At 42.9% G+C, this 26,376-nt stretch overlaps 1 protein-coding gene across 4 annotated transcripts in view; it reads right to left on the minus strand.

Moving 5' to 3' along the window:
• The window catches only part of KANSL1 (KAT8 regulatory NSL complex subunit 1), a 108,629-nt gene that overhangs the window by 71,830 nt on the left and 10,423 nt on the right, over positions 1-26,376 (minus strand). For 3 of the 4 annotated variants that reach the window (XM_026059204.1, XM_026059203.1, XM_026059201.1), the window contains exon 2: positions 14,609-15,995. In XM_026059204.1, the coding sequence (XP_025914989.1) occupies positions 14,609-15,912 (1,304 nt within the window). In that variant the 5' untranslated portion in view covers positions 15,913-15,995. Of the gene's footprint in view, positions 1-14,608; positions 15,996-17,355; positions 17,505-26,376 lie in introns of all 4 variants that reach the window. The other variant, XM_026059202.1, reaches the window with a different exon arrangement.

The following is a 26,376-nucleotide window of genomic DNA, read 5'->3' on the forward strand; positions in this document are numbered from 1 at the left end:
AAAAAAAAAAAAAAAAAAAATCTGAGCAATATTCATTCAAGCAATCTATGAGCAAAGGCAGCAAATGAAAATAGTTTGTAATACTATGTCACCTCCCAGGCCTTTAAATGCTAGAGAAAATTTTAAAAGATTCACAGAAGACAAAGAACAGAACACAGATTCTCAGTCTTAATTTCTAAAAACTGCTGCAAACACAGAGGATGCTGTCAGCACATTTAATCCGAGGCTGATGCCTGATTACGCCATGAGCAGGATGAATTGCCACAGTGAATTACTGGGGTGAACCTGAGACACTGCTGCTAAAGGACAACACTTCTGACTCACGTCAACGTTATCTGGATGCGTCAGGGACGAGCGCAAAGAGAACACGGTATATTTTAAAATGCATTCAAAAACTTTAAAGCCAGCCGTTTCACAACAAAAGCCAACACAGAAGTAGTTGCAGCAGAAACGAAGAGCGATTGCCGCGAGGTGCACAGCCGCACGGCAGACTGAAGAGCCAGGGCATTTTCACGCCCCCAAACCTAGAGGATACCCAGCTCTGGAAGAGAGAGGATGAATTTTATTTTCATTAGCACAGCTGGAAAGAACTGTAGTAAGAACCCGAACTAAAACGCAACTGTTATGTTTCAATACTCTCATCTCGCTAACGAAGAGTTTGGGAGTTCGCAACAGATACTACAAAGGGAAGCAGCAGTGGGATATTTCAACCTAAAATTAAAATAGACCTTGGTACAAAGGGATATTTTCCCTCTGAATTTATCATACACTCTCTTGTAATAAATGCCAAGACTTTTTAAGAGTGATACTAGCCAGTCAGCACTAAGTTAATATGCAACTACAGCTATTAAAAGAGAAATGGATACATCCGGGAGAGACTGTTCTCAGTTTTTCTTACATTCTCTAAGGCACTTCTGCGCAGCAAGAGAAGACACTTAACTGTGCAGCTCTCTGCCCTCATGTGTGTCAGCAAGTGGTCACGGCTACGAGGCAGATGCTTAATCCTTGAGGAAGTTAGGCATCTCGCGTCCTTCGCTGTTCCTGTGATTGAGTTTGGTGATGTAGAGACAGAGGAGGACTCCCACCTTTCGGCTACGCTGCCTCGTAAAAGGCAGCTATGAGCCACAGTAAGTAAAGATAATCACAAAGTCTCAGAACTACTTTATCTAGCCAAGCATCAGCTGAACAATAACATAAGATGCTTCTGGACCTGAGCAAGTTACTCTAACAAATGAGATGAACCACACGAGCTCCATTACTTCAATTAACACTCCCATTTGTACCAGGTCAGCAATTCTCAAGAGCAGCAAGGACAACCACACACATCCCAGCGTTTCTGGTCTGATCAAGACCCCCCGTCGCTTTCCCCCCGGCAATAAATACCAAACTAACCTCAAAACTCCAGTCACCACCGCTCTGTAGAGGACCAAAGCAAGAAATCGTTGGGGGGAAGGGGGGGGAAAGCTTTGTCAAAATGCACGTGCATTCTTGGAAATTTTGTTTTCAGCCTCTCACGCTGTGAGGAAGACTACAGAGCTCTTTTCCACAGACCTAATTTAAGTGAAAACAAATATTTTTCCAGGAGGACTTCTGTAAGCAAGACCCAGAACAGGAAAATTGCTTTATACACTAGTTTGACTAGTTGAGAAATTCAAACACCTACATCAGAGCTTCTCACAGAGCAGAAAAAAATCCTACTAGAAAGCTCCAAAAGGAGGGGGGAGAAGTTTCAATTATATAAGGCATAATAAACATTTTAAATAGCCAAATGATCTGGATGCAGATGGTTGTTAACAAGCAGACGAGAATTAGATGAAAGCAACTGAGAAATGCCACAGTATCAAAGCAAAACAGCGAAGAGAGGATCCCTATGGCAGATTCACTGAGTAACACCGAACAGCAGCAATAGCCTTTATCAGCAGAGGGGAGCACTCCATTACCGCCATGGGAGATCACAGAGGTTTCCTCCCAGATGCTCAAGTGATTACTTGCTTTCAGTGATTACTTGCTACCAGCATCACAGCTAAAAGCTTCTGGGAATTTATGACCAAGGTCTTCATGCACTTGACAGCAATGGGGAAGAACAAATAACACTCCTGAAATTTTCTACCCATCTTATTCCCTTTAGGAACGTCACTGCTGAGAACCAAGGCGTTCTCAAATTCCTTCACCCTAAGTTGTGGGAAGGAAGGAGAAGAGATGGGATGGAGAAGAAAGGGTTCTGCGAGAGACTCGAGTTTCTATTCACCCGAACCAGCGACTTGAGAGCGGTGGATAAACATCGGTCTAGAAGAAACGGATGGAAATGATCGTTGCAATGCTCTACTCCAGAAGAACCAGAGGACAGAGTGGAGGAGGCAAAGACATGCAACTGCTGTCCAGGGGGGAGTGGGAAAGAGCAGGGGGAAAGAAATTCAACACACAGTGAATTCCAGGCTAGAGAGTCAGTAGTTTTCACCAGGCCTTGGTACAAGCGCCTAAAGGCTTGCACAAGTCTTTTTTTTTTTTTTTTTTAATTAAGTTTATCATAGAAGAGTGCCTTGCTCTAACATACAAATTCGCTTGCTCAAAGCACAAGAACACACAGGTAAAAATAAGCAACTCAATTTGCAGAGTGTCTAATCTGATCAGGGCTTACCTGTACCCAGCCTGAAGCGGCATTTGGTTTCACAAGTTTAACATAACCAAAGCACGCCTGGTAAAAGCAATCACAGAGGGAGGACGGGAGAGGAGGGGGGAAAAAATTGTGCCATGACAACCAGGATGGGTTACAAAAGCTTTTTTTCCTACAAGAGGTTTTATTTTGAAAATAAATGCTACTTCGACAGCCAGCACATACACACAAAAAAGAATTAACTGTAAAAATAGCTAGGACTCCTTATACTAAAGAAACCCGGACGTTAATACGGAAAGGCAGTTAATATAGGAGCGTATAGGAGGGGCACTACAGCACATCTGACAAGTTAAGTATCTACACAAGAGAGCGAACTGCGGAACCCCTGCAACCGGAGACAGATGTAATTTCAGCCTGTTAGTAAGAATTCAAAGAACTGCTAGTGTTCATAAACAAGCAGTTTCCCCCCAAATAAATTAAAAATAATAATTAAAAAAACACAAAAAACCCCCCAAACCCCGCAGATTATCCACTTAAGCCAGTTTTCAAGATCGAATACACAAGGCAATGTCAATCAAAGCGCTCAGGTAAAAGATTTTCTGTAAGTCTCCCTAATTAAAGAAAACTAAGTAGTCAAGAGTTAACTTGTTTTGGGCTTCTTGCCCATTTCCCAAGGCAGCGGGAGGGGGATGGTAAGGGGGAGTGAGCCAGAGGGCTGAATATGGAAAGCTGTCTTTAGGCACAATATGAATCATCGCACTGAAGACTTTTCTTTAAGTGGCTGGCTAGGACTCAAATGGGTCGAGTTATTTTATTTAAAACGGGGAGGACTTTGACCGACGCCTAAACAATGAACCTTTGAGAAGTCATTAGATGACATTCACAAAGCACTGCCGGGCCAAGAGGTGTGTTATTTTATAATGACAGATATTTGAAAATTAAGCCGTATCAATTTCATCTGCCTCGAAATAGGAAAAGTGGTTAATGCCTGAAAGATTTCCTAAGGTTGTTGCAGTTTTCTCAAATTATTTTCTGCTGTGTCAGCTTAAAACATCATCTTCCCTTTGACTTTCAGAAATTCCTGCATAATGGCAGGAGAGGTAACTACAACAGAAGGGATAGAATTATTTTGTTTTCTTGTTTTTAGTCCGAGACAGTAAAAAGCCAATATCACAAAACGTGGAAGGGCTCTCGCTCCATGTATGCAAGTGTTCTGCATTCAAAATGCAGATCCACAGAAGGGCAATTGTCTCGTTTTTTGAAATAGCCAGCACTGGAATAGCACAAGTCACGTGGAAAAAGGCTCCACCAGTTCACACAAAAATAGGCAGATTTAGCTGTTGCCATTTTTATTTATGCTACTGCCCCAGCAGGAATCTGGGTAACGGCTGTTAAATGCACACATGTTCTCCCCTCGCTGTTGAGACGTTATAGCCTCCAGCAGAGGCAACAGCCCCTGGGAACAAGGAAAGCCGTCGCCTCTTCACTTTGCCTCCCTTGCATCAAGCCACCCCRACGGGGAACGAGGGCCACAAGAGCTCAATGTCACAACCCCCTACCAGAACCAAGCCGGACTGAGAGCACCGAGGTGCCCGAGCACCTTTGCAGCTGTCTTTCCCTCGGCTCTGGATCACAGACACCGCTGCCCCATGGCACACCGCCGCCCRCCGGCCATCGGCCCCTCCGCAGCCGCGCGGCCCACCCTCCCCGGCCCTCGCGCTTTTGCCTGCGCTCTACRAGCGCTATTCTCATCGCGGGTCTGCCACCCGAGACAAACCCACACGCAGTTTGTACTGAAGTCACATTAAAACCCCAGAGCTGACACTAACAGGATACACGCCGGCCCCTGTCAACGCAGCAGATGGAGCGCGCAGGTCAGCCAGGATCCTCGGTGACYGTGCTTTCATTTCACACTTTCCATCTTTCCAGTCTGCCTTGTTTCTTAAAGCAGAAATTTAAACGGCAGCAGCAATGCCTCAGACACCCACGCCACGACTTTCTTAACCACCTTCCGACACAGAAAGCCGCTCTCTCCCTTCGTGCTAGCACCCAAAGCACCCAGGGCAGGACAAAACCTGAAGTAATGGGCATGGATAAAGGGATTACAGGTTAACAACAAACCCTAGCTCGTACAACTGTTGCACCATACCTTTTTAAGAGGCGCAGGACGAGTACACAAGGCACGCACGCCAACGCCGACTGCCGCACCCACCTCAAAATGCCCTCTCGAGCATTTTGACACCAGCCACTGCGGGCCATGGTATCATACGCATGGTACTTTGGCCACCTAGACTCCACATGCAAATCAAAAAAAAAAAGTGCAAAGCATTGCTTATTAATAATTATTAATATGGAAGTATCTCTTCCTACAATTGAGCGCACCTTTACTTGGCACAATACAGTGAGAACTGACTCCCAAGGCACACGCAGCCCCTACGAATCAAACCGTTCATCCCACCAGACTGCTCAGCACGCCTGCAACTACAGAGCACGCGGAGAAGAGGGAGCAGCAAGGTTTGCAACCTCTGGATGCTGGGGAGCGAGCCAGGACTGACTGCCACTGCAGCAGAAAAAGGTGGCCTAGCCAAAGTTAAACGGGCAGAAGAAACGTGTTAACTACTAGCCAGCTTCTGGCACGCTGTCACTACGCCCAAGCTCCACAACCGAAAATCATGAAGGGCCTCTGCAGAGCCAGGCAAGGAAGCACTAAGCGACCTCTGGCCAGCAATGTCAGCTACATCCAAGAGAGAGCACTAACCATCGCTGGAACCTGCTCCTGGCAACTTCCCTGTCACAAGCTATCAGGACAAGGCCAAAAGCTCAGAAGATTTAATTCCTAACTTTATAATAGAAAGATTAAATATCTAACTTGATAACAGAAAGCCACAGATAAGATACAAGGAAATGAGACATTCGTGTGCTGATGCTTAAGATAATCTGGATAGCAGAAATGTCTTCCCTGTTTCCTACGGATGACTGAACTCCAAAGTCATCCAATCCTCACCGTCTCATACTGCCCTCCACTGCCTCTATCAGCATAACGGGGCAGAAATATGGGGCTAGATGGATGGCTGATCAGCCCACCAACCCGCAGCTCAGAGACTTGCGTCCACTTAGACACGTGCACACAAATATCCCTCTCTAAACTCTTTTTCTCTAAGAAACCATTTATTGTGATTTTTGTCTGTTGAGTCTACACAAAAGCCCTTTGCTTCTTACTTGGCTCTGGAGTGGATTTGATAAGGCAAAGCAACATCACCAGCCCTGAAACAGCAAAAGCTCAATRTCACCAAGTGGGAGCCACCAGGTTGCCTGCAAAGCTGTATGAGCTATTCTATTACAAAAACTTCTAAATAGAGTCATCTACTTTTTAACCCAACCAAACTTACAAAGAATCCCACAAACACAGACAGAGTAACAGCTCCAAGCATTTAACCAAATACCGTAAAACAAGGAAATCAGTTCCAACTGTGGATGGGCTGGGTTGAAAAGTACTTCCGGGATAAAATATTTTTTTCCCAGACTTGGAGAGCAYGCACAAAAATAAAAAGGCATCATCATTACAAAGACAACAGCCAAGATTTAAAGCGAATAGCAGCAGAACACTTCCAAAGCTTTGCCATAATGTCTTTATTCTCTAATATTAGAGGTAAATATTCCCAAGATGACCAAAGCTCTCCCTCTCATCTTCTGTTCGCTGGCCAAGGAAAGTTCAATCTACAAAAAGCTGTTCACTCAGGACAACCCATTAAATCAGTGTCCTCTATCTGGCATCAATTTTTCTGCTCCCGACAGAAAATATAATTAGACTGCTCTCCAATTCACATGGCCTTCCATTAATATTTTAAAGTCCTCCCTTATACAAATAAAATCACTGCAACTTGTTTCTTACAACATCATTATATGTTACTATGGAAACTGCTAAAATGTCACAAATACAAGCCTGAAGCTCTGCTACATAAAGAGTACCCTGATCCTCCTTATTTCCCCTCGCTCAGGAATTTGGTGACCAAATGTCTTGAGCCTGCCCCCTCCAAAAAAAAAGCCACCATTATAGAGCAGGGATTTTTTGTTGTTGCATTGCTTTTTTTTTTAAGTCATTTAATATTTTATTAAGTAAGAAGTCAATTGAAGTTATACTTCACAAGTCAACCCCAGTCCCTGCCCAGCCCTCCAGGAGGCGCTTTTTAAAGATTTAAGCAAGGCTCAAAACTACCTGCCAAACTCAGTGCTGCACCTCTCCAAGCAGTGCCACTCGGAGCCATCTGAAACCGCAGTGACATCTGCAGCTACATGTCAGACTGCTCCCTTCTCCCACCCCATCTGACAGAAACAACTGTCCTGCTACCTAAATAAGCAAAAGACAACACAGAAATCGTGTATTTTATACACTAAGGTTGCATGCATTTAGCAGGTTTTATAAAGGGAACTAGAACTCTTGAAAACAAGCTAAATATTTTAGAGAATTAAACGGTTCAGAAAAGAGCATGTTTCTATTCAGTCATTCATAAGACCACATAAATTAATCTGCTTCAGAGGCAAAAGAATCACAAGATGTGCCAGCCCAACTCTGCCATCGTTATCAGAGGGAACATCTCGTATTGMGACTAAGACATCATGGTTGCACATGAGCACCAACGAGAAAGCAGCCATCTGCCAAGTTGTTCACCTTCACTAACCTGATGGCTTACAACTAACAGAAGAGCTATAAATACATCACCATGATCATCCCCCTGCTTAGGTACAACAACTGACCGCAGAAGACTGCTGTAACAGCAAGTGCGTTTCTGCACATCTAGTTGGAGGCTGTTTTGGGGGAGGCAGAGGGGCAGGAGAGCCACCTTCAACTTCTCCATGACCAACTTGCAGCAAAATCTTTGCGACAACACAGCCTCACAACAAAACCAGGGAATCTGAGCTCTCAACAACACAAGTCTCTTATTCTCCTTTGAAATGTTCTCTTTTACCAAGGTATCGCCTCCTTCGCTGACCTGATGCTGCAGCAGACGCTCCAAGAGCAACCTTATCACAGAGGAGGTCAGAGGAGGAGGAAGAAGGAGGGGGGGGGGAAGGAAAGAAAAGCTGGATGTTACTTAGGCAAACCATTTCATTAAATCAATGACCAGCACATCCGCAAGTCTTTCAGATGCACAGAACTGCAGCTAAAGGATGTTAGAGACAACTCTGAATACAGCAGAGAGCTGAACCATCAGGACACCAGTTAATGTGATCCTTGGGAAGGGTTTGGCTCTGGAGACAGAAAGGGCAACTGCGACACAGAAGCTCGCGTTGCAACTCAGTGTTTCCACTTCCCAGCCCAATTACTACTCAATACACATGCCTTCACCTACTCATATTTTTAAGTCCTACCTTTCATTCAAAAATACACTAAGTAAAACCTAAGTGAAATTTCTGAAGTTCCGTTTCGCCTTTAGCATTTTATCCAAGGATGGCCTAGCAAAGCCGGCCAGTTTTCCAAGCCTTTGAAACGAGACACTTACAAAACGCACCATATCCAGGGTGTGCCCAAAACATACTCTGTGGAAAAATCTGTTGGGGTAGTGCCAGTTTAGCAAGGAAAACATTTTCCCCCAGCTGGAAGTCTAGCGCAGCGCTGCTGCCGAGCTAGCGCAACCAGAACATATCTGCTGGAGAAGAGAACAAAGGAGGAAAAAAAGCCAACGTTACTGCGTAATGAAAACCAAAATCTTCCAGGAAGAAAAGCACATCTGCACAGTACACCTTTGCAATCTCTTTAAGGAAGCCCACACTTGCCATTTCTCTACTTTAAACACACACATACATACACATAACATACATATGTATATATGTTATACAATATATGTGTATATATACACAATATATGTATTAGGCACATAGTCAGTTTTTCATCTTGTATCAAAATTAGCAAGAATAAAAACGCAGCTCTAAACTGCAGCTGCTTACAGATGCTGATGTAATGCAATACAAAAGTCTTTTTCCCATCCCCCCCACCGGTGTATTACACTTCAATATTAGAGAGCAGCTCTAAATGGGGCCCCTTTCCTTTGCTAAAACACTACAATTTAGCATGACATTGTAGGAAAGTAGACGAGTTACCGCACTGTTTCTTTACTGCCGGTTCACATTCACAAACTTCAAGAACATTTTTCTGCTGCTTTGGGTGCTGTGACACTTTTTCCAATGAAAAGCAAAGTAAATATTTATGTAAACCTATCCAAAGCGTCACCCGCAACTCCTAAAAATCTGAACTCRAGCTCTTTCTTACTTGCTGCCCCAGTGGGTAAGGACTACAAAGACAAAGCGTAATTTACTGCTAGTGCCAGACACCAAATGATTTCCAGTCCTCCACATTATCTTTCACAGGCAAGCCCAGGGCAGCCCCACAGCCCTAAGAAGCAGCTAGAGCAGATCTCCAGCTCACAACAGAACAGCCCAAAACCCACCAAAGAGTTTAGTCAAGCCAGTGATGTGCACCCGCTCGCTTGCTGCTTGGCTGTGGCTGTTCCCGACACAGGAGATTCCTATTCCCTGGGAAAGCTACCCAAAGAATCGCAAAAGCACTCGTGGGAGAGGCACATGAGGAATTTCAGAAGGAAAACAGGCATCAGTGCAACCTGCAGCATACTAAGGCATCTCTGAGAAAGATGCTTTGTCTGCATTCAAAGCCCCCCACAGAATTTAAACGCTTTCCTGCACTAGACTTTACCATTACTCTAAGCATGTGACCAAACCTGGAGTGCTGGTACTCTTCTGCTAGTAACCTCCCCTTTGCCACATGCGACTGCAACACAGAAAAATATATTTAAACCAATGCATCAAACTCATTCTAGGATGAAAGCCAACACACTGAGGTCTATGGGTGGCACCGTGAGTCATCACACATGTAGCACCCAACCTTCCTTTCATACTCCAGTCAGGTCTGCATGAGGATCAAGGCTAGAATAAAAGTCAGAAACAACTTTCTAGACATCTACTGCATCTTTAAGAGGTACACTGTGACCAAAGTTTCTTGGAGAAATAACTGACTTGGTTTTCTTAACATCTTTCTCAACCAGGGTTTTCATTTGCCCTCTTTTCTTAAAGGCAAAAGGGACTTGGAGAGCGTCCTACTTACTCTGGATACCTGATTAAGCGTTTTTGAACAATTAAGTGCTCTCTACTATTCTGTTTTCAAATGCAAAGCAAGAACATGTTCAGGATTTGCTCTCTTTGTCTCCCTTTCCAAATGAAAGAAGTCTGAGGGACATCTCTTGTAACCAACACACTGCTGCAGAGCAGTACATGATTGTAAGCAATTCAGATATGGCATATAAAGATGTTCGTGAACAGCTAAACACTAGAAGGTTAGGCACTCTTCTCTAGGCAGTACCTACAAACACAGCTGGAAGTCAGGAACAAACAAGAAAACCACCACAAAAAAAAACCGAGCAGGTAACTGAAAGAGTCATAAGGAGTAGAGACAGATGTACGATTGCTCTGCATAAATCAGAATTAGTAAACCATGCTTGTGACCAGTAGAAAAAGCTTCCTTGATCCCAATAACATGGGATCTATCATCTGAGTTGCAGCTCCATGAAACCACAGCCATGAGAAATGCTATTTAATAGCCCTAGAGATGCACGCTTCCTTATAATGCCCTCACTTGAAGAATATAATCAAGGAAAAAAAACTGAATTTCTAAAGCCCCAATTGCTCAATCAGCTGATGCAGCAACTGCAGCTACTCCTCAAACAACTACTGATGTAAGTAGCATATGCATTCTTCTTCAGTGCAGGACTTTGAAAGTAGTGCTGACAAAAGCACGGGCTACAGAGAAAAAAACAAAACACTTCATCACTACTCTGAGTCCAACAGTTCTGAAATCTAGGCAGCACAATGTGACACAGCATGGGGAGGAGTCAACACACATGGCTGCAGAATGATTCACTGCAGCACTGAAGTGCAGAAGGCGCTCAGATTTCCCACCAGTAAATAGGGATAATTATAAATTATGCTTAGGCATCATGGCCATAGGCATCATAACAACCACGACTGAACATGCAACACCRCCTGACCCTTGTAAAAGATGGCATGACAAGTTAGTCACTAGAAATTTCAGTTTACTCTCAACAGCTTGTTGTAATTGCCATTAAAACAATGACTTTCCAGGTAAGAAACCTGACAAAATTTCTTTAAAAAAAGACACTTTCCAATTAAACATTTTTTTCACTAGCTTTTTACAAAGTCTCACATGATACCCAGACTGAAGTCAGGAACTGGAAGAGACTCAATCACATACCACTTATCAGCTGATTACTACATCACTGCTCCACGTAGGTAATTAATCGGCCAAAAATAACTGTCAAATTCTGATGAAACTAGTCTACAGCCAAATGCAAGACAATCAAAGAAACATGAGCAGTCTGCAAAAAGCAACTACTATAAAGATACATGTGCCACATTCATAAGTACTAATACAGAGCTATAGAAATACTAGAAATTTGCTTATTTGCTCAAAGATACTATGGCATCACCTTGATCACATACGCCAGAGCCCCAGCCAACAACCCTCCTGCACCGAGAGGAATTCACATGTCCTGCTCCAAGTGATAGTCCCTAAACAATAGTTCCTGATCCTATCATGTTGACAAGCAGTATTTGGGCCCTTTCAAACTAGTATAGGTTTTAAAGTCCCAGCAGGCTGCTGCCTATGGTCACACTCAGCTAAAAAAAGGTCAGTAAGACTCTCTACAGCAGAAGCTCCCAGCTTGCCTTAGCCATCATAATGCTGAGGCAAAGCTTCTGCTGCTCCCGAACTCTGCCACGACAAACACTTTTGAAGCAACACATAAGAAGCTCTTAGCTGTCAAGTAAACAGTTGCATATTATTATTCTGAGAGCAAGTGAAATGTCATTTGGTAGTCCTTAATCCAAATAAATCCAAGAATGCACCATGAACCAATCCTGTCTGTACACACTTTCTTTCCCTATTAGCCGCATGAGAACCAGGAGCGTCTGGTTAAGCCAAGCCCATACCTGGCAGGGCTTCCCAACAAAGGAGGTGTAACGAATACCTCCCTGCTTTGTTTATGCATTACATGATGGCCTGGTTATCCACTTGAGCGACAGCACCTGCTTGGGTAGCAGGTCTGCGAGTCCTTTAAAGGCCCTACCAAGTTCTGGTACGTCTTCTGCTACTTGAAAGATGCAGTTCCTCAAGGAGACAGTGCACTATAGCAAAGATCAGGCTGGCCAGAACAGTACAAATGCTTGCAAGTCYGTCCTTGACCAGATACTGATTCTGGAATGCCACCATGCCAGAAAAACTCAAAGGTCAACTCTTATCTAAGCATGATGTAAACATTTTGTTTCTTTTTCATGCTTCTACTTGAATCCCAAAGACATTTATTGCAAGCAAGCTACAAGACACAACATCCGTAGCACAGCTCTCACTAGTCTGGAAGAAGGGACTTCGTCATAAATCAGACAGTCCATCGGGGTCTTCAGCTGCCTGCAAAAAATTTTAGGGAGCTGGTAGGTTTCAGGCTAAGCTGTAACAGGTATTTATGCTTCATACTACCATGGCAGACCCTTGGCTGCAGCAAGTATTTTATTAAGTAGATTGAACTAACAACAGCTCAAATTGCTGACATAGACTTCTTCCTCTCCCATTTACAGCCACCGAGAAGTACAGCCAGTGACTTCCTCAACTTACTTGGATGATCCAGATAATTTAAAAAAAAAAAAAAAAAAGTCTATCTTCAGAGGAAATACCAAAGTAAGAGGAAGACAGAGTTATCAAGCAGTCCCTTGGGGGAAAGGGCATCCAGGAACAATGCATACCCAAGGGGTGCTGACTGAGGGATGAGACAGAAGTTTTTCACAAGGTTCTTAATGACTATGATACACTCATTAAGATACTCAGTCTCACTACTGAAATAATGAATAATCAGGGTAAAAGCCCTCCCTCCAACAAGTAAAKTCAGCAAGCTGCAAAATCTGGCCATACTCAAACAACTCTGCAAAAAGCCTTCACTTTTCTATGCTCACACAAATGTAAACCACTGGTTCTGTACAACAACCTGGCCCAAGGCAGCTTTCCAGTGGAAAAGTTAGCTCTTCCTCTTCCTGTCCCTTTGCACTATTTTGAAGAGAATGATATTTAGATGTACTCAGATGTAGGTGCTAGTTCTTAAGGAGTTCCAGTAACAGGCACAAACATGCCTCAGTTCAGCCTCAACTTTAGTAATGCCAGACCTCGTGCAGGCCCAATGTCAAAGCACTCATGCCAGCAGGACAGTCAATGCTGGAAAGACTAATTACTAAATACCCACAGGCATAAACTTCAAACTAGGTTTGGTGGGCCTGGCCTAGATGCCAGTATGCATGCACACCAGCTTCTGAACCTATAGACAACAGAAGGATCATTCTTTTTATTAGCTTTAAAATCACTGGCTTTTTAAGAGTACTCATGAGGCTGGGGAATTTAAAGGCATGACTAACACAAAGGGCAGAAAAGTCAGCAAAGAATTTCACGCATCATGTCTCTGAATACCACACTTCCTCTAGGGATTAAGATGAGTGGCAAACAAATTTTATTTTGCCAGACAACATGTGAAGTATAACTATGAAATCCATAACATGGGAAGTTTGATATTACTTTAGACAGACAATTTCAGCAAATGCCTCCTCTAATAACAAGCTACAATATATAATATTCAAGAGCTATAATATATATATTTATCAGCATTTGTCTATATGAGACTGTTTTTGGAGGATGTTTAAGTTACCGAGTACAAGAAAACTACAAAGGGTTCCCAGACACTGTTCATGCCCACCTACCTAACTGAGCAAGATTTATGTCACACGGTACTTGACCAGCCACTAACATTACTTTGGACAACAGGTACAAAAATAGATTAAGTTATTTCTCCACAGAGATCTGAGAACACCCAGAACAGGCCAGGCATGCTAACAGTTACACAGGGACGTAACATATTTCAAGTCTTGATTAGAAAAATGTCAGCATTCCAGAAAGGACCACTTTTGACTGTTGTACGGTGCATTTTGTTGACAGTAGCTATACGTCACAGACTGAGGTTTAAGTTCAATAGGTCCATCAGTGTGGAACAGATCATCTACTGATGCAAGCAAGATTTTACACAGACTGAACACAGAATATGGCCTTTTAAGAGATTTGTTCAAAATACCGTGGTAAGCACTCTTAGGGAAAATGCTTTTCTTTGGGAGAAAAAATTTCCTTTGTTACTTGACCTGTCTCAAGACCTTTTCCCTTGATGATGGTCTTCCTCCTCCACGCACAAATCGACAGCTAATATTTATGCAAATAGCATCCAGTTAACACCTTAATTATGAGGCTGCTGTTGTCACTTAACACAACTCACGCATAAGAGGAAAACTCCCAACAGTAATTTCCCAGAGGTTCAAGAAATTGACACACTCACTTTACCCTTCCACTGGCACTTGGATCAAATCCTTTCAGAGATTTTTTTTTCCATAGGCAGTTCATTTAAGGAAAAAAAATAATTCCCCAGTCAGGATTATGCTGCCAGCTACAAAGAGTCAGACTGACCTTACTTTATATAACTAGTTTACAACAAAGATTCCCACCATAATAGACAAACATTTCATKTCAGAAGACAGGTCAAACATATAAGCAAGCCACTGGAGAGAACYGTTTATAATATTTTGGGTTTGTATCTGCGATATGCTTGAGCTGCTCCAGCCAGCTAGCATTTCCAGGACTTGCCGCTCCGCAACATCAAYGACTCCTGTGTGCACGAAGAATTTTATCTTAAATATCACACATGCTGCCTGAACTAGGAAGTATCCTACAAACCACACCACACTAGTTTTAACAAATACTCCTTCTTGAATCCAAGCCCATCAAAGAAAAGTAAGATGTTCTTGCAAAATCCAGATTTTCCATCTGCCACCTTTCACCTTGCTCTCCCCCCCACCAGAGGTAAACAAAGCATTACTGCTACTCACAGTGGTACATGGGGTTGTTCTGGGTCTGCTTTGGTCAGTTCCTCTTCTTCAACGTCAGACTCTCCTCCCGAGCTGCTGTCAGTGACATCCGAGTCAAACGCCTGTTCGCTGGATCTCAAGTTGGCCATACCACTGGCTGTGAATCTCTCCAGTTCTTCTGATACTGAGTCACTCTTCAGAAAGCTGCTTAGACCTTCTGAAGTAACTGTCTCACTTGCAGCTTTCCTCAAGGCTGCTTCCGCCTTTCTGGTCAACATCAGCTGGCTCCGATGCCTCAGGGGGTCCAAATTTGGAAGCTTGCTCAGAGTTTTCTCTAAGAAGCCACCCAACTGCTGCTGGATGTGTCTCTCCACCTGCTTTGCCTGCACCACCTGCAAGCGTTTCTGCAGCCTGCGAGCACGGTTCTCAATGTCAGCTTGCCGTCGCAGCAATGCCCTCGTCCTCATCTCGGAGTCAAGAGCACTGTGGTGACTGGCCAACAGGGAAGGTTTCTGCTCCTCCAACTTACTGCTCCCGAAGTCAGAGCGACTATCAACACTGGACAACCTCGTCTCTCCGCTGCCACCCTCGAGCACCCGCTGTTGCTCTGTGGAATTATGGGAAGATTTGTTTGCAGTGCTATTATTGCTAAATGGAGTTGTGTGCTCTGCGTCAAGGCTTCTATGTGGAAGAGTGCAATTGGTCAACCCGGTCTTCAAGTCCCCCAATTCAGAACCTCCTGCATTATAGTCAACACCCTGGAGGGCAGCAGAAGGGGGAGCACACTTCCCACCATTCAGAGAACTAGAGTTTTCATGGTCTGAATTGGTACTTTTGGCCAATTTCTTGGCCAAGCCATTTACAGGCGCTTGTGGGAGAGGTGGCTGGCTATTAGTACTCATTGGTTTTAGATTCTCCAAAGTAAATTCCAACACTGGTTGCCTCCCCAACAGATCACTTGTTTTCAAGAAGGACTGAGATAAGAGAGAGTGAGATTTAAGGACTGTCTGCTTGTTGAAGACTCCTTGCAGCTTCAGAGGCTCTTTTGAAGAAACAGATGTTACATCCGAGCAGAGATAAGAGGCCACTAGCGGCTGCAGCTTGCCCAGCTCTTCCTTCGTAGAGTTGTTTCTGAAATCTAAACTGGGATCCTCCGGAGCAATGGCTTTCCTTTTGGTGCCGTTGGCAGCCAGGAGGATGTTGTTGGCGTTGCCGTTGCTCTCGGCACTGCCAGGCGACAAGGTGGAGGACGGGGGAGCCAGCTTGAACCGGATGTGGTGAGCTTCAGCTGCTGCGTCAGTGAGAGCGGGCGCCATCGCAGCCATTCAGCACAGAGAGACGGGAAGTCCAGCCTCTCCCGGTGCCGAGGCCAGCTCCACTGCCTCTCACTGCCTCGCCAGAGGGCAGCCTGGAGGAGGGGAGGGAAGACAGAGAGAGGGAGTTAGACATCATGCTTATAGGAAATAAAATAAACAAGACAGGCAAAAGCAGTGAGACTTAGTGACTCAATACTCCTGCAAAAGCCACGCGCGCTCCATGTTCAGGACAGCATCCCCCCTCTGCAACCACCAGCCTCGTCCCGAGCAGAGCCATCCGGGTACCACGCAGGTGGGGGGGGGAAAAAAAAATAGCAGCAATAAATAAGCTGGTCCTCAGGATCTTCCAGAGCTTTTGCTTATAACTTATTCTCATCTTTCAGTCCATCCACCAAGCACACAAGCATATTTCCAGGCCCCCATAAAAGGTTTGTCTCTGGTCCCACCCAGCCCGTTGTTCAACACCACCAGCTCATCATCTGCATCTTTAAACCCCTTGAGCTATGCCTATAAAAGGGTTTTCACTACTTCTGCTGCCAACTAGGGTTCACACGAAATGACATATATGAACTAGAAATTGCAACAGAGACAGGGCTTCAGAGGAACAAATCGCCATATGCTCAGGCTGCTAGTGGCTAAAGCTACCCCGCAATCCCACATCTAGCAAGGCAACCCCACTGCTTCCCGGAAAGCCATGGATTTTGAGAAAGTAGCTTCCCTAGTGTACGTGAGATCTGCTTCCCCAAAAGCACATTTCAGAACAAGCCAGGTGGTTTCATGTTAGCTATTCCAATTTCTTATTCAAAAACATGGATAAAGATTAACCCACATGCCCACCATGACGGAGTTGTTCTACATTGTGACTGTAATAGTAAGTCACTGTCTTAGCTAGATCAAAAACAGTTAACAGAAATAACCAAGACATTTTATTCGCATATACTGCAATCTTTTCTTTCCTGGGTGGCAAGTTTCTGGTCACTTGCTTTCTTGACCATGCCAGCATTTTTTTAATGCTTTTTTTTTTTTTTAATGCATTCCCATAGCCCACAGAATGGACTATTGTAACAGTGCAACAGTTATTTTTGCTTCAAAAGCTATATAGTACCTTCATAAGCTATTTCAAAGTCAATTCAATAATAAGAAATTGCCCTGGTCTCCTGCCTGATATACCAACTCTCCAATTTCACATAAATTTGCATAAGCTTGCTGTAACTGTTTGTTAACACACCCCAATGACTAAATTAATATACCATTTTGTAGGAAAAATGAGAACTAGCTGAAGTCTGAAGTCATTGAATGAGCAAAATATAACACAGTTTTGTTTCTAGCTTCATTTAGCTGCACCACAGTTGGTCCCCAGTGTCAGACCAGCCACCTAAGCCAACCTATAGAGTTGCTTTTAAATCTCATTTGAGTTGGCTCTCATYGCACTCCTCTGCCCCCTCTATCCACCTTTTCCTCCTCATGAACCTTCAAGGACTTGACAGAGATCAGCATCCTCCTCCTCCTATGCTGGGAATCAAGTGTTTCTCTGAGGTCAGACCAGTAGCAAGCCAAGCAGAAATCCCAGATCTCCCAAATGCAGCTCTGGGTTCCACCTGCTAGCAATGACAGAAATAGCAGAGTATTGATAAGTGCTGACTTCTGGGAATATGCAAGACTAGCAGAGATGAAGCCTTTTTTCAACTGGTTCCTTAAAAAACACACACAAAGGCCACACGACTGCACTATCTGCCCATCCCCACCCACTCCCAACAACAGGGACCACAGACAGACATCAGCGCTCAAAAACACTAAGCAGCTTTGAGTTTTTGTGAAAAATCAGAGGCAAGTTGGAGAAACCAAATCCACACACACCCTACAGAGGGAAGGCCTGCAAAACAAGCTCAAAGTTATTTTTCGGTTTGGTTTCTATGAGCACGCACGTTGGCCAGCTGGCAGGCCTATCACTAGGTCCACATTCAGACCAAGCTACAGTCTTGCTCACTCTCTTGACAAACTCATGGTGAGCCTACACAGAGAAAGAAGACAGGGAAGAAAGTCAGAAAAGATACACTCAGAGGAACTGATGGAGGGAAAAAGGAAAAAAAAAAAAAGATTTGAAGATCTTGTAACAGAAGCAGAGACACTAGAGATGATTCAGAATTTCGGACTTCGTAAGTCCCCTGCTAACAGAACTTATTTTCTAATACGACTATACCCTGTCCTTGCTGAAAAAGCATACTGTATGCCTAAAAATTTAATGCACACTGCATTGGAAATGGCTTTCAATCATCATTTGGGTTCATAAAGACTGAACATGATCCTTCAGCAATAAAAACATGAAGATCACAGCTCTTGCAGGGAACTTTCCACTTGTAGCAAAGACACCCTTGGGAAAGGAGGGAGGAAGAGTGTCAGAATAAAGGGCTTCCCCCTCTTCAGCCTCCTACCAAGACCTTCGCTAATGATACACATATACTCGGACTGTTTCAAAAGATCTGCTGTCAGTTCTGCAGAAACATGCCCATCCATCTTCCAAAGTAAAGCTCTAGATCAGTGCACTGTATTACGCTCATCACTGCAACACCACAAGACATTGACAGCAGCTTAAGAAATACCCAGACTGTAAAACAGCAGAAAAACCTGCACTTGGTGTGGAATGCAATGATTCTTCACAAACAAACTTGCACCATATCGTAGCTGTTTAATAGCTTACCGAGCCTGAAGAGTACCTTTAATTTTAAATTACTTTTTAAAAAGTAAAACTGTAGGTCATCAACTTAGCTTTATTAAGAGCAGAAGTAGAAAACAGAAGAAAAACTTTCATACTACCTTTTCCTCCAGTTTAGCAAAGTCAGTTTAAAAAGAAAATCCTCATATTAAGCTAGTGCAACCCTGTTGACAGGCAGCTGTCTTAACTTCACTTTTAGTGGGATGGACAACACTTAAAATTCTCTGAAAGTCTGGAAATCCTCCCTTAAGAACAAGGCTTTGTTCCAGAAGCTTAAAGATGACCTCCAGAAGTTGCTGGGTGGTTTTTTTTTCCCTTCTCTTCTTAAAATAGTCCTTAAAAATTGTCTGTGTGGTGGACACAGCATGGTTTCTCGGACACTGAATTCAATCTCTACTGTTATAAACCAGATTTGAAAAAAATATTAAGGAACACTTGTAAACACGATTTTTGTCCCCTTTGTTCCTAGGTTTTAGTTGTTGTTAAAGTCCTATTACAGTATCAGTAATTTCTTCCTAACAGAAAGTTTGGGGATGTGGGGGGAACATCTCTTTTGGGGAGTGAGTAGAAGAAATATAGAAGAGGAAAAGGAAAGAATATAGACATAGTCTGAGGTTCTGAAAGAGTTCTGCCAATTACTCTAACAAGTAGCCAGTTGTTCCAAGTCTTTTGCCTGCCTCTAGGACTCAAAACCATGGTGGCAAGTTCTCCCCAGACCGGTATCACCCGTGAAAACTATCAAATTAAAGGTAAGCACCCGCCGGTCCCCTTTTCTGGTGTTTCTTTGCCAAGGGTCTACAGCTCCAAACACTGAAGCCGACAGGTGTATGATCTGCAGTAAGAACAGAGTCTGCTGAAGTCCTGCTGGCAGTCAGTTGTCCGAGTAAAAGGGTGACTCAAGATTATTGCTCCAGTTCAATGATCACAGGGTGTCTGCTGTAGTGCCACCTCCAACCCTGCCCTCAGCAGCTGCAGCAGGATGCCTGGTGCACATTCCTCCTTCTAGATTTCTCAGAAACATATGCAAGAAACTTTTTCTGCAAGGCCAACATGGAGTTGACAGTGTTTTAAAATAATACTCAAAATCCACATGCACGTTCTTGATTTTTTACTTTAAAACTAGAGCACTGCCAAAGCAGATTGCATTAATTAACAGAGGAAAGATGAAAGACTCTAGTAAGCAGTTAAAAACGGTGTAATCACAACTCACTCATCTTCACTCACTTCCTGAAGAGTGCATGCAAGGCAACCAAAGGAGGAAAAGTGGCTGAGCCTATTCAGTCAAGTGGCTTCACCCACAATTCCACGTGAACAGCACTAACATTCAGATTCTTGCAGTGTTTTTCGAACATGGAGCAAGGGGGAAAAAGATGGATGAAGCTGAGGCAACGATGGGATGTTGGAAGACGTACAAGGAATGCATCCAGTCATGCTATACTCTGGAAGAGCTATTGGGTCGCAACACCCCTGGAAACCAATCCTTTCAGTACACTGACTTATGCAGCACTGTTTTTAAAACCCAGTTTTACAACTAGACACTTAAAGGAAAACTGTGTTTCCAAGCACAGCAATGTGGTGCAATGCCTCAGAAAATAAGCCAAAGATGAATGTGGAAAGTTCTGCTTTCTAAAGGTGCTGTGACAACAGATGGAGCGATCGGGCACCTGTGTTTCCAGTAATGTTCACGGAAAGATCTGAAAGAGAGCTGCAAGTCCTGGAAACGGGAGCTATCAATAACCTCTCTTTTGCCCACCCCATCTAAACTCTCAAACTACTTCCAGCTTTCTTCCCAAAGGGTCTTCAGACCCTTCCGCTAGCATGTCTCTCAGCACAAAACCAGGAGTCACATCTCAACTGTTCTCAAACTCCTGAGACCTTTAGCTGCCTGGCTAAGTCATCCTTGCCTTCAATCCCTCCCAGCACCACTCAGCAACAGCATTCTTTTTTTCGATACCACATGCACCTTGTATAAATTTATATTCCCTGAATTACAATTTAAACCCTTGACGTTCGCATCCAAAAATTCCTCCGCATGCTGTTTAGTTTCATCACATGCCAAACCACATTCAGATTACTCTTCGTAGTTGTTTCGAGGCCTCCTTACTTTCCCAGATCCCCTCCTACAAAGCACTTGTCCAAACCCACTCAGGCACATTTCCCCTTTTCCTAGGRCTTGCACTAGAAATGAAGATAGAAGAGTTTACATGTGATCATTCGGAGACTGAAGTTCTCAACACACACGTGAAGAATAACCTCAGCTCCATGGCTTACATGCAAGCCTCCCTTTGCCTGACTACATGACCACCCGCAAACTCCTTGATCTCATATGTTATGTCCTACCTAAAGCACAGGCTTTTGGAGAGCAGCTAACCTYCTCCTCAGGCTACGATGCATGTTTGAAGGTGCCGTTGAGCAAAGGACAATCTACCCTGAAGGAAGTGAACATTATACCAATTCCCACTTCCCCTCTTTCCCCCCACCAACCAATTACAACGCAGCCAAATCTTGAATCCATGTGGTCACAAATGGATTTTAGAAAAAGCTCGCTAGAATAAAATCCCTATACACTTTATTTCACAACCRAAATACATCATCTAAGCTTCTAAACTCAGCAAACCACTTAAAATGCAGGTACTTGGCATATAAGCTAAAACCCTGAGCCTTAGAAAGACTTTCCTTATCCAAAAAGGCACATCTAATAGAAATCACACATATTAGACATGATAGATTCTCTACCTGCCTTTTGTATCACCTTTCAATGTTTTGTAGTTGTAAGACAGATGTTTGCCAATTCAGAGAGATACACATGAGAAGTAACTCTCAAAGCTTTAATTAAGAAAACGTGACAAGTACAGGATGACAAACTTATTGATAAGCCAGCTATCATGTGCAGTTTGGCAGACAACGTGCTTATAGTGACCTACATTTGGGAAAGAGGCATTTTTCAATATTAATTTTAAAAAATGTTAAGAACATACATAAGAATTGCAGATTTTTAAAATATATGCACAACTGTCTTCCACATATATAAACACAAAAGATTTGCACCTAATCTCTCTGGAAAAATAAGGATTTTAACACTAAAAGCCTCCCAGGAAGTGGTATTCTGCTCTGGAGCCTTTAATGAAGATATTATGGAACTCCATGTTCATAGCTTTTGTTTCCAATCAGAAGCACTCCTGATTAGAATAAAAGCTGTCCGTTTCCATTTGCAGGTCCGCAAAACCAGCAGGGTCTTCTGGTCAACTCTAGAAACAGAAACCTAAGGGCCTACATTACACCTCAACTTGAACGTCCGTATCTCCATTTTCTTCAAGTACGATTTTCTGTTACGCCTGTGAATTCCAACTGGATATAAATAAAACTAATCAATTGCATAATTTGAGGTGCAGAAGCTTTATCAATATGATGTCAGAAAGTAAAACAAAAACTGTAAAGCAAGATTAATTGTCATTTCCCAAATCAAAAGTCTGGAAAGTCTGATAATTACAAGCAAGAATGCCTTCACTTGGTAAATGAAGTAGCTGGCGGAAAAAATAACCATTGCTTTTAAGTTACTGCTCAGAACAAAGTTACAGTTTGCAGTCAAATAAAAAGAAATGTGCTTTAAAAAACAATGGGACATTTGCAGAAAGAAGCAGCCTGACAAAGCACTAACAAAGACAAAAACAAGCTTTAATTGTGAAATCAATGTCTCCCCCCCATCCAGCATCAGAGAGGTTTTCTTGTTTTTCTTTCGCATAACCTGGGCAAGTTGCCCAGGAAATATGAAAACCTGAACTCAGGACTCAGACAGCAAGTTAAACAAAAAAACAGAATAGTCCCTTAATTTTAAAGGCATATTTTCATTCACTGGGTACTATTATACAAACCTTTGCTCAAAAGCATACAAAAATTATTGCCAAAACTTTTAACCCCAAGTAAATGACACTACCTTAATACTTCATATTTCAAAACACTGCATGAAAACTATCACTATAAAAAGTCTTTTGGAGTGCCTCACGTTAATCATCCATGTCCTCAAAAGGAATAACACAACACAGAGGATCAGAATTAAGCATCCCCAGTCACTAGATCCCTGCCCAGCCCAGTGGACCAGTCTCCTGCCAAGTTTAAATACCTTATTTTGAATGGAGTTTATAATACAGTTCTCCAGGATATGCACATTCAGCTAACTGCAGATGTCAGCTTTTTTGCTTCTCAAGATCTCACAGGAAAGACAACAATCCACAAAGACTGTCATGGCAGCAACTAAAAACAAGACGACACGGACTGCAGCGCAGAGGTACTCGTTTATTAGAAGATGATGTCCAACCACGCATCACAGGCTCTTTTTTATGGGCCTGTGATATGACATGGACTTAGCTTGCCATTTCTCATTTAGTGCAAGGCAACTCAATCATAACCTTTCCCATCATGTCCTCTGTCACTACAAACCTCGACAGAAAGTTATAAAGATTTCAGAGAGGATTCGTAAGGTTGGATAGAGCGAAAATCTCTGAGGTCCATCTTCTGCTAACTTGTCTGAGGCCTGGAGAAGCTCTCAATACAGAAGCAGACATTTCAGTTAATTTTTTTTTTTTTTTTAATAGCTTAGTTTCTTAACACTTCCCTTTCCACTACCTCTACAAAAAAATAAGTTTGCAGCAGATCTGACTAAGGAGCAGACAAAGATGTGGTCTGTTCATGCCGACAGCTACTCCCATTTCCTCTCCTTAGATGCAATTTTGCTATCATTTTTCCTTGTTTATACAATAAACAGCACAGTTTCACCATTAACTCAGATGCTGCACTGTCAGAAATCTGCCCTCCAGAATTAAGTCTTCGTGACTATTAGCATATCCCATTTCATTGTTTGTCTCATTCTCTAAGCTGAGTTACAGCTTGGCAGTCATCTGATTAACAGTGGTTCACAGAAAAAACCCCAAACAAGACAAAAAAGCAAAAAAAACCCCACCCCACCCCACGACACACTTATTTTCTAACTTTCTTTAGAACCTGAACAATAACACCRTCCTCCTCTAAAAACACTAGTCTGAACTCAGCCTGAAGAGGACATAAACAGGGTATAATGGAATTATGTTTATTGAAGTACTGCATCACCAGGACTTTTGCTGATTTGAGTATGACAACTCCTTGCCCAACTGAGAAGAAACAGAAAGCCTTTATTCTAATTTAAATGATTTGTTATATAAAACCGCATCCTTGAAGACACAGCTAAACTGCTATTTACAAAGCTSGAAAGGATTCTCAAATCAAGAAGCATTCTGAAGTGTTTTTTGCTTTTCATTCCAGATAGACATTGTATTCCTGGAAGTTAGGAGCAGGGACATGGTATTTATAAAATGCAGCAGCGGAAACGGTGCTTCTCAGATCACCTGCCATTCTGACTGTCCAAATGTTAAGAGGCTCTTTTTAATAAAAACTATAAACACTTTGAACATGAAGGCATACGTGCAGAAGTTGCACATTATTAGGTCTAATCAGCGAGTGATCCAACAGAGACATTTCCACTAAATTAAATTCCCATTTATATAGAAGTTGCCCCACCTCTCTCACACAGAGTCCAGTCTTAAAWAATAATAATAATACAAAATCAGGTGCTGTTAAATGGGGAGAGGAAGAAACATTACTGAACTTGCACTTAAAAATTAGTCCCAGAAAATATTAAGACCCTCTCATCAGAAGAGGAAAATGATATGAAGTTTTTTGTTCGGTTGAGGTGGAGGGTGCAAATCAAAATTACACGCTCCTCTCCCCACCGCCCCAAGCCTTTACACTTTTTCTGCACTGTTAGGACCTGAGAAGTCTTCAGGCCTTATCTTCAGTTCACTATATATTAACTCTTGTCCTCCCTGGAAAAATCTTCTGAGGTTCCTAAGGACACACACCACACGCTGTCTAAGTAGAAAAAGGGTGGAGTGCAGAAACTCCAGAGACATTCTTTGTTCAGAGCGTTCATTAGATAACGGCAGTTGCGTTCACAAAAACACAGTTATAAACAGAGCAAAAGGAAGTGACTTTGGTCAAAGGACTGCTCAGTTTTCACCCCTGACTTTCGTGATGTCAGAATTTCACCAGTTCTCCAGTTACCGTATGATCTCTGAAGACAGATGAGACTTGAACATTTGGGGGGGGGGGGAGGCGGTGGGGAGGAAAAGAAAGAAAAGAAAGAAACACATAGCCACATCTGTCTGGTCATCTGCTGCTTTATCATTTATGAAGAGGGAACACAAGTCATCCTCATTGCTAAATCATTACAAATCAGCTATAACAGTATCATAACCGAGTTCCACAATTAACTGTACTTGCAGCATATCAAACCATTAAGCCCTGCACAGCTGTGCTACCTTGGCAGTATGGTTACAAAAAACATGCCCTCCCTCCCACGCCAAAWACACGCTGCCCGGATCTCGTCTCCGACAATGGCCAACAGCGGATACCTAGGGAAGAATAAGCAAGCTTCCCGGTATCCTCTTCCAGGCTCGAGTGCTCTGCAGCTCCGGGGCTTTCCCAGGTTTTATAGCCCCTGTACCAACTCAGCTTCAATTTTCCCTTCACTAATTTCAAAGGTGGTTGACTTCTCAAATAAAAAAAAAAAAGAAAGAAAGAAAGAAAAAAAAAAGATTGTGGTTAAAATCAATTAAATGGCATTGCTATTCCATGTGAGATGAAAATGCAAGAGGAAGAATGCACTAAAGCAGGAGAAGAGGCTTAAAGGTTCCTCCATGAAAACAAAGACTATAAAAAGGACAAATGTGGTTTAAAGAGAAAACGCGCATACGCAACCCTGTAACTGAATTCATAACTATGGTGGTGGTTTAGTCACACACATACACACACACACACACTCGTAACACCTCAACTGCTCCTCCCCCCCGATGCGTTTAACATTCATATTGGTAACAGGACAGGATCACAGCTGAAGCACTCCCCTACTTTCATAACGCTAACTCCGAGAAACTGGCTTTTACCTTGTCTTATTTTTAGATGCACAAATCACACTGTACGCAACACATGACATGATGTAACTGCTAACACAGAAATGGCCCAAAACAGTTCAGGATATAATGGTCAGGCAAAACAAGTAATAATAATAATAATTAATAATAATAATAATAAAAAAAAAGGAAAACAGCAGTTCCTCCCATACCCTGGCCAGTTTTACTGAGAACTAGTTTGTCATTCAAGCACATTTTATGTAACAGCCAATAATCTATACTGCCTGTGTTTTGATCCACCTGTACATAAATTTAATTAGCAGAAGGACTACATTTCCGTGTGTTAGAAGGATCTGCCTTTTTTGTAGAAAAAATAACCCTAGTTTCTATTGAATTTGCCAGCTACATTTTTTTTTCTTTGACAAGACCCTCATTTACATCCAAAAGCAGCCAAATTTCTCTGCAACCAGCACCGAAAGATGCTAATCCCACGAGGAAAGCCAACGCACTTAATGATCACTAAAAGCATTTAAGGATAGCCATGCTCTTTAAGTTTGTTTTGAGGGGAAAAACAATAATAATAATTTCGGATTGGCAGGAACGTTTTTACGAGTAAGCGGCCAGGAAGTAAATACTCGAAAAATGGTTCAGCAGATCAAACCCGTATGGAAAAATTAAACTATGCTACACCCCGAGAGAAAGGGAAAGCACACTGACACATCCGCGGGTCACGCCAGTGACAGCACGGCGAGCACCCCCGGACACCAGGACTGCCCCAGAGCCCACGACATAATATTTTCCATGCCGGATTTTGGGATC

This window comes from Apteryx rowi, unplaced genomic scaffold, assembly GCF_003343035.1.
Source record: "Apteryx rowi isolate R43461 unplaced genomic scaffold, aptRow1 scaffold_154, whole genome shotgun sequence".
NCBI classification, from domain to species: domain Eukaryota; kingdom Metazoa; phylum Chordata; class Aves; order Apterygiformes; family Apterygidae; genus Apteryx; species Apteryx rowi.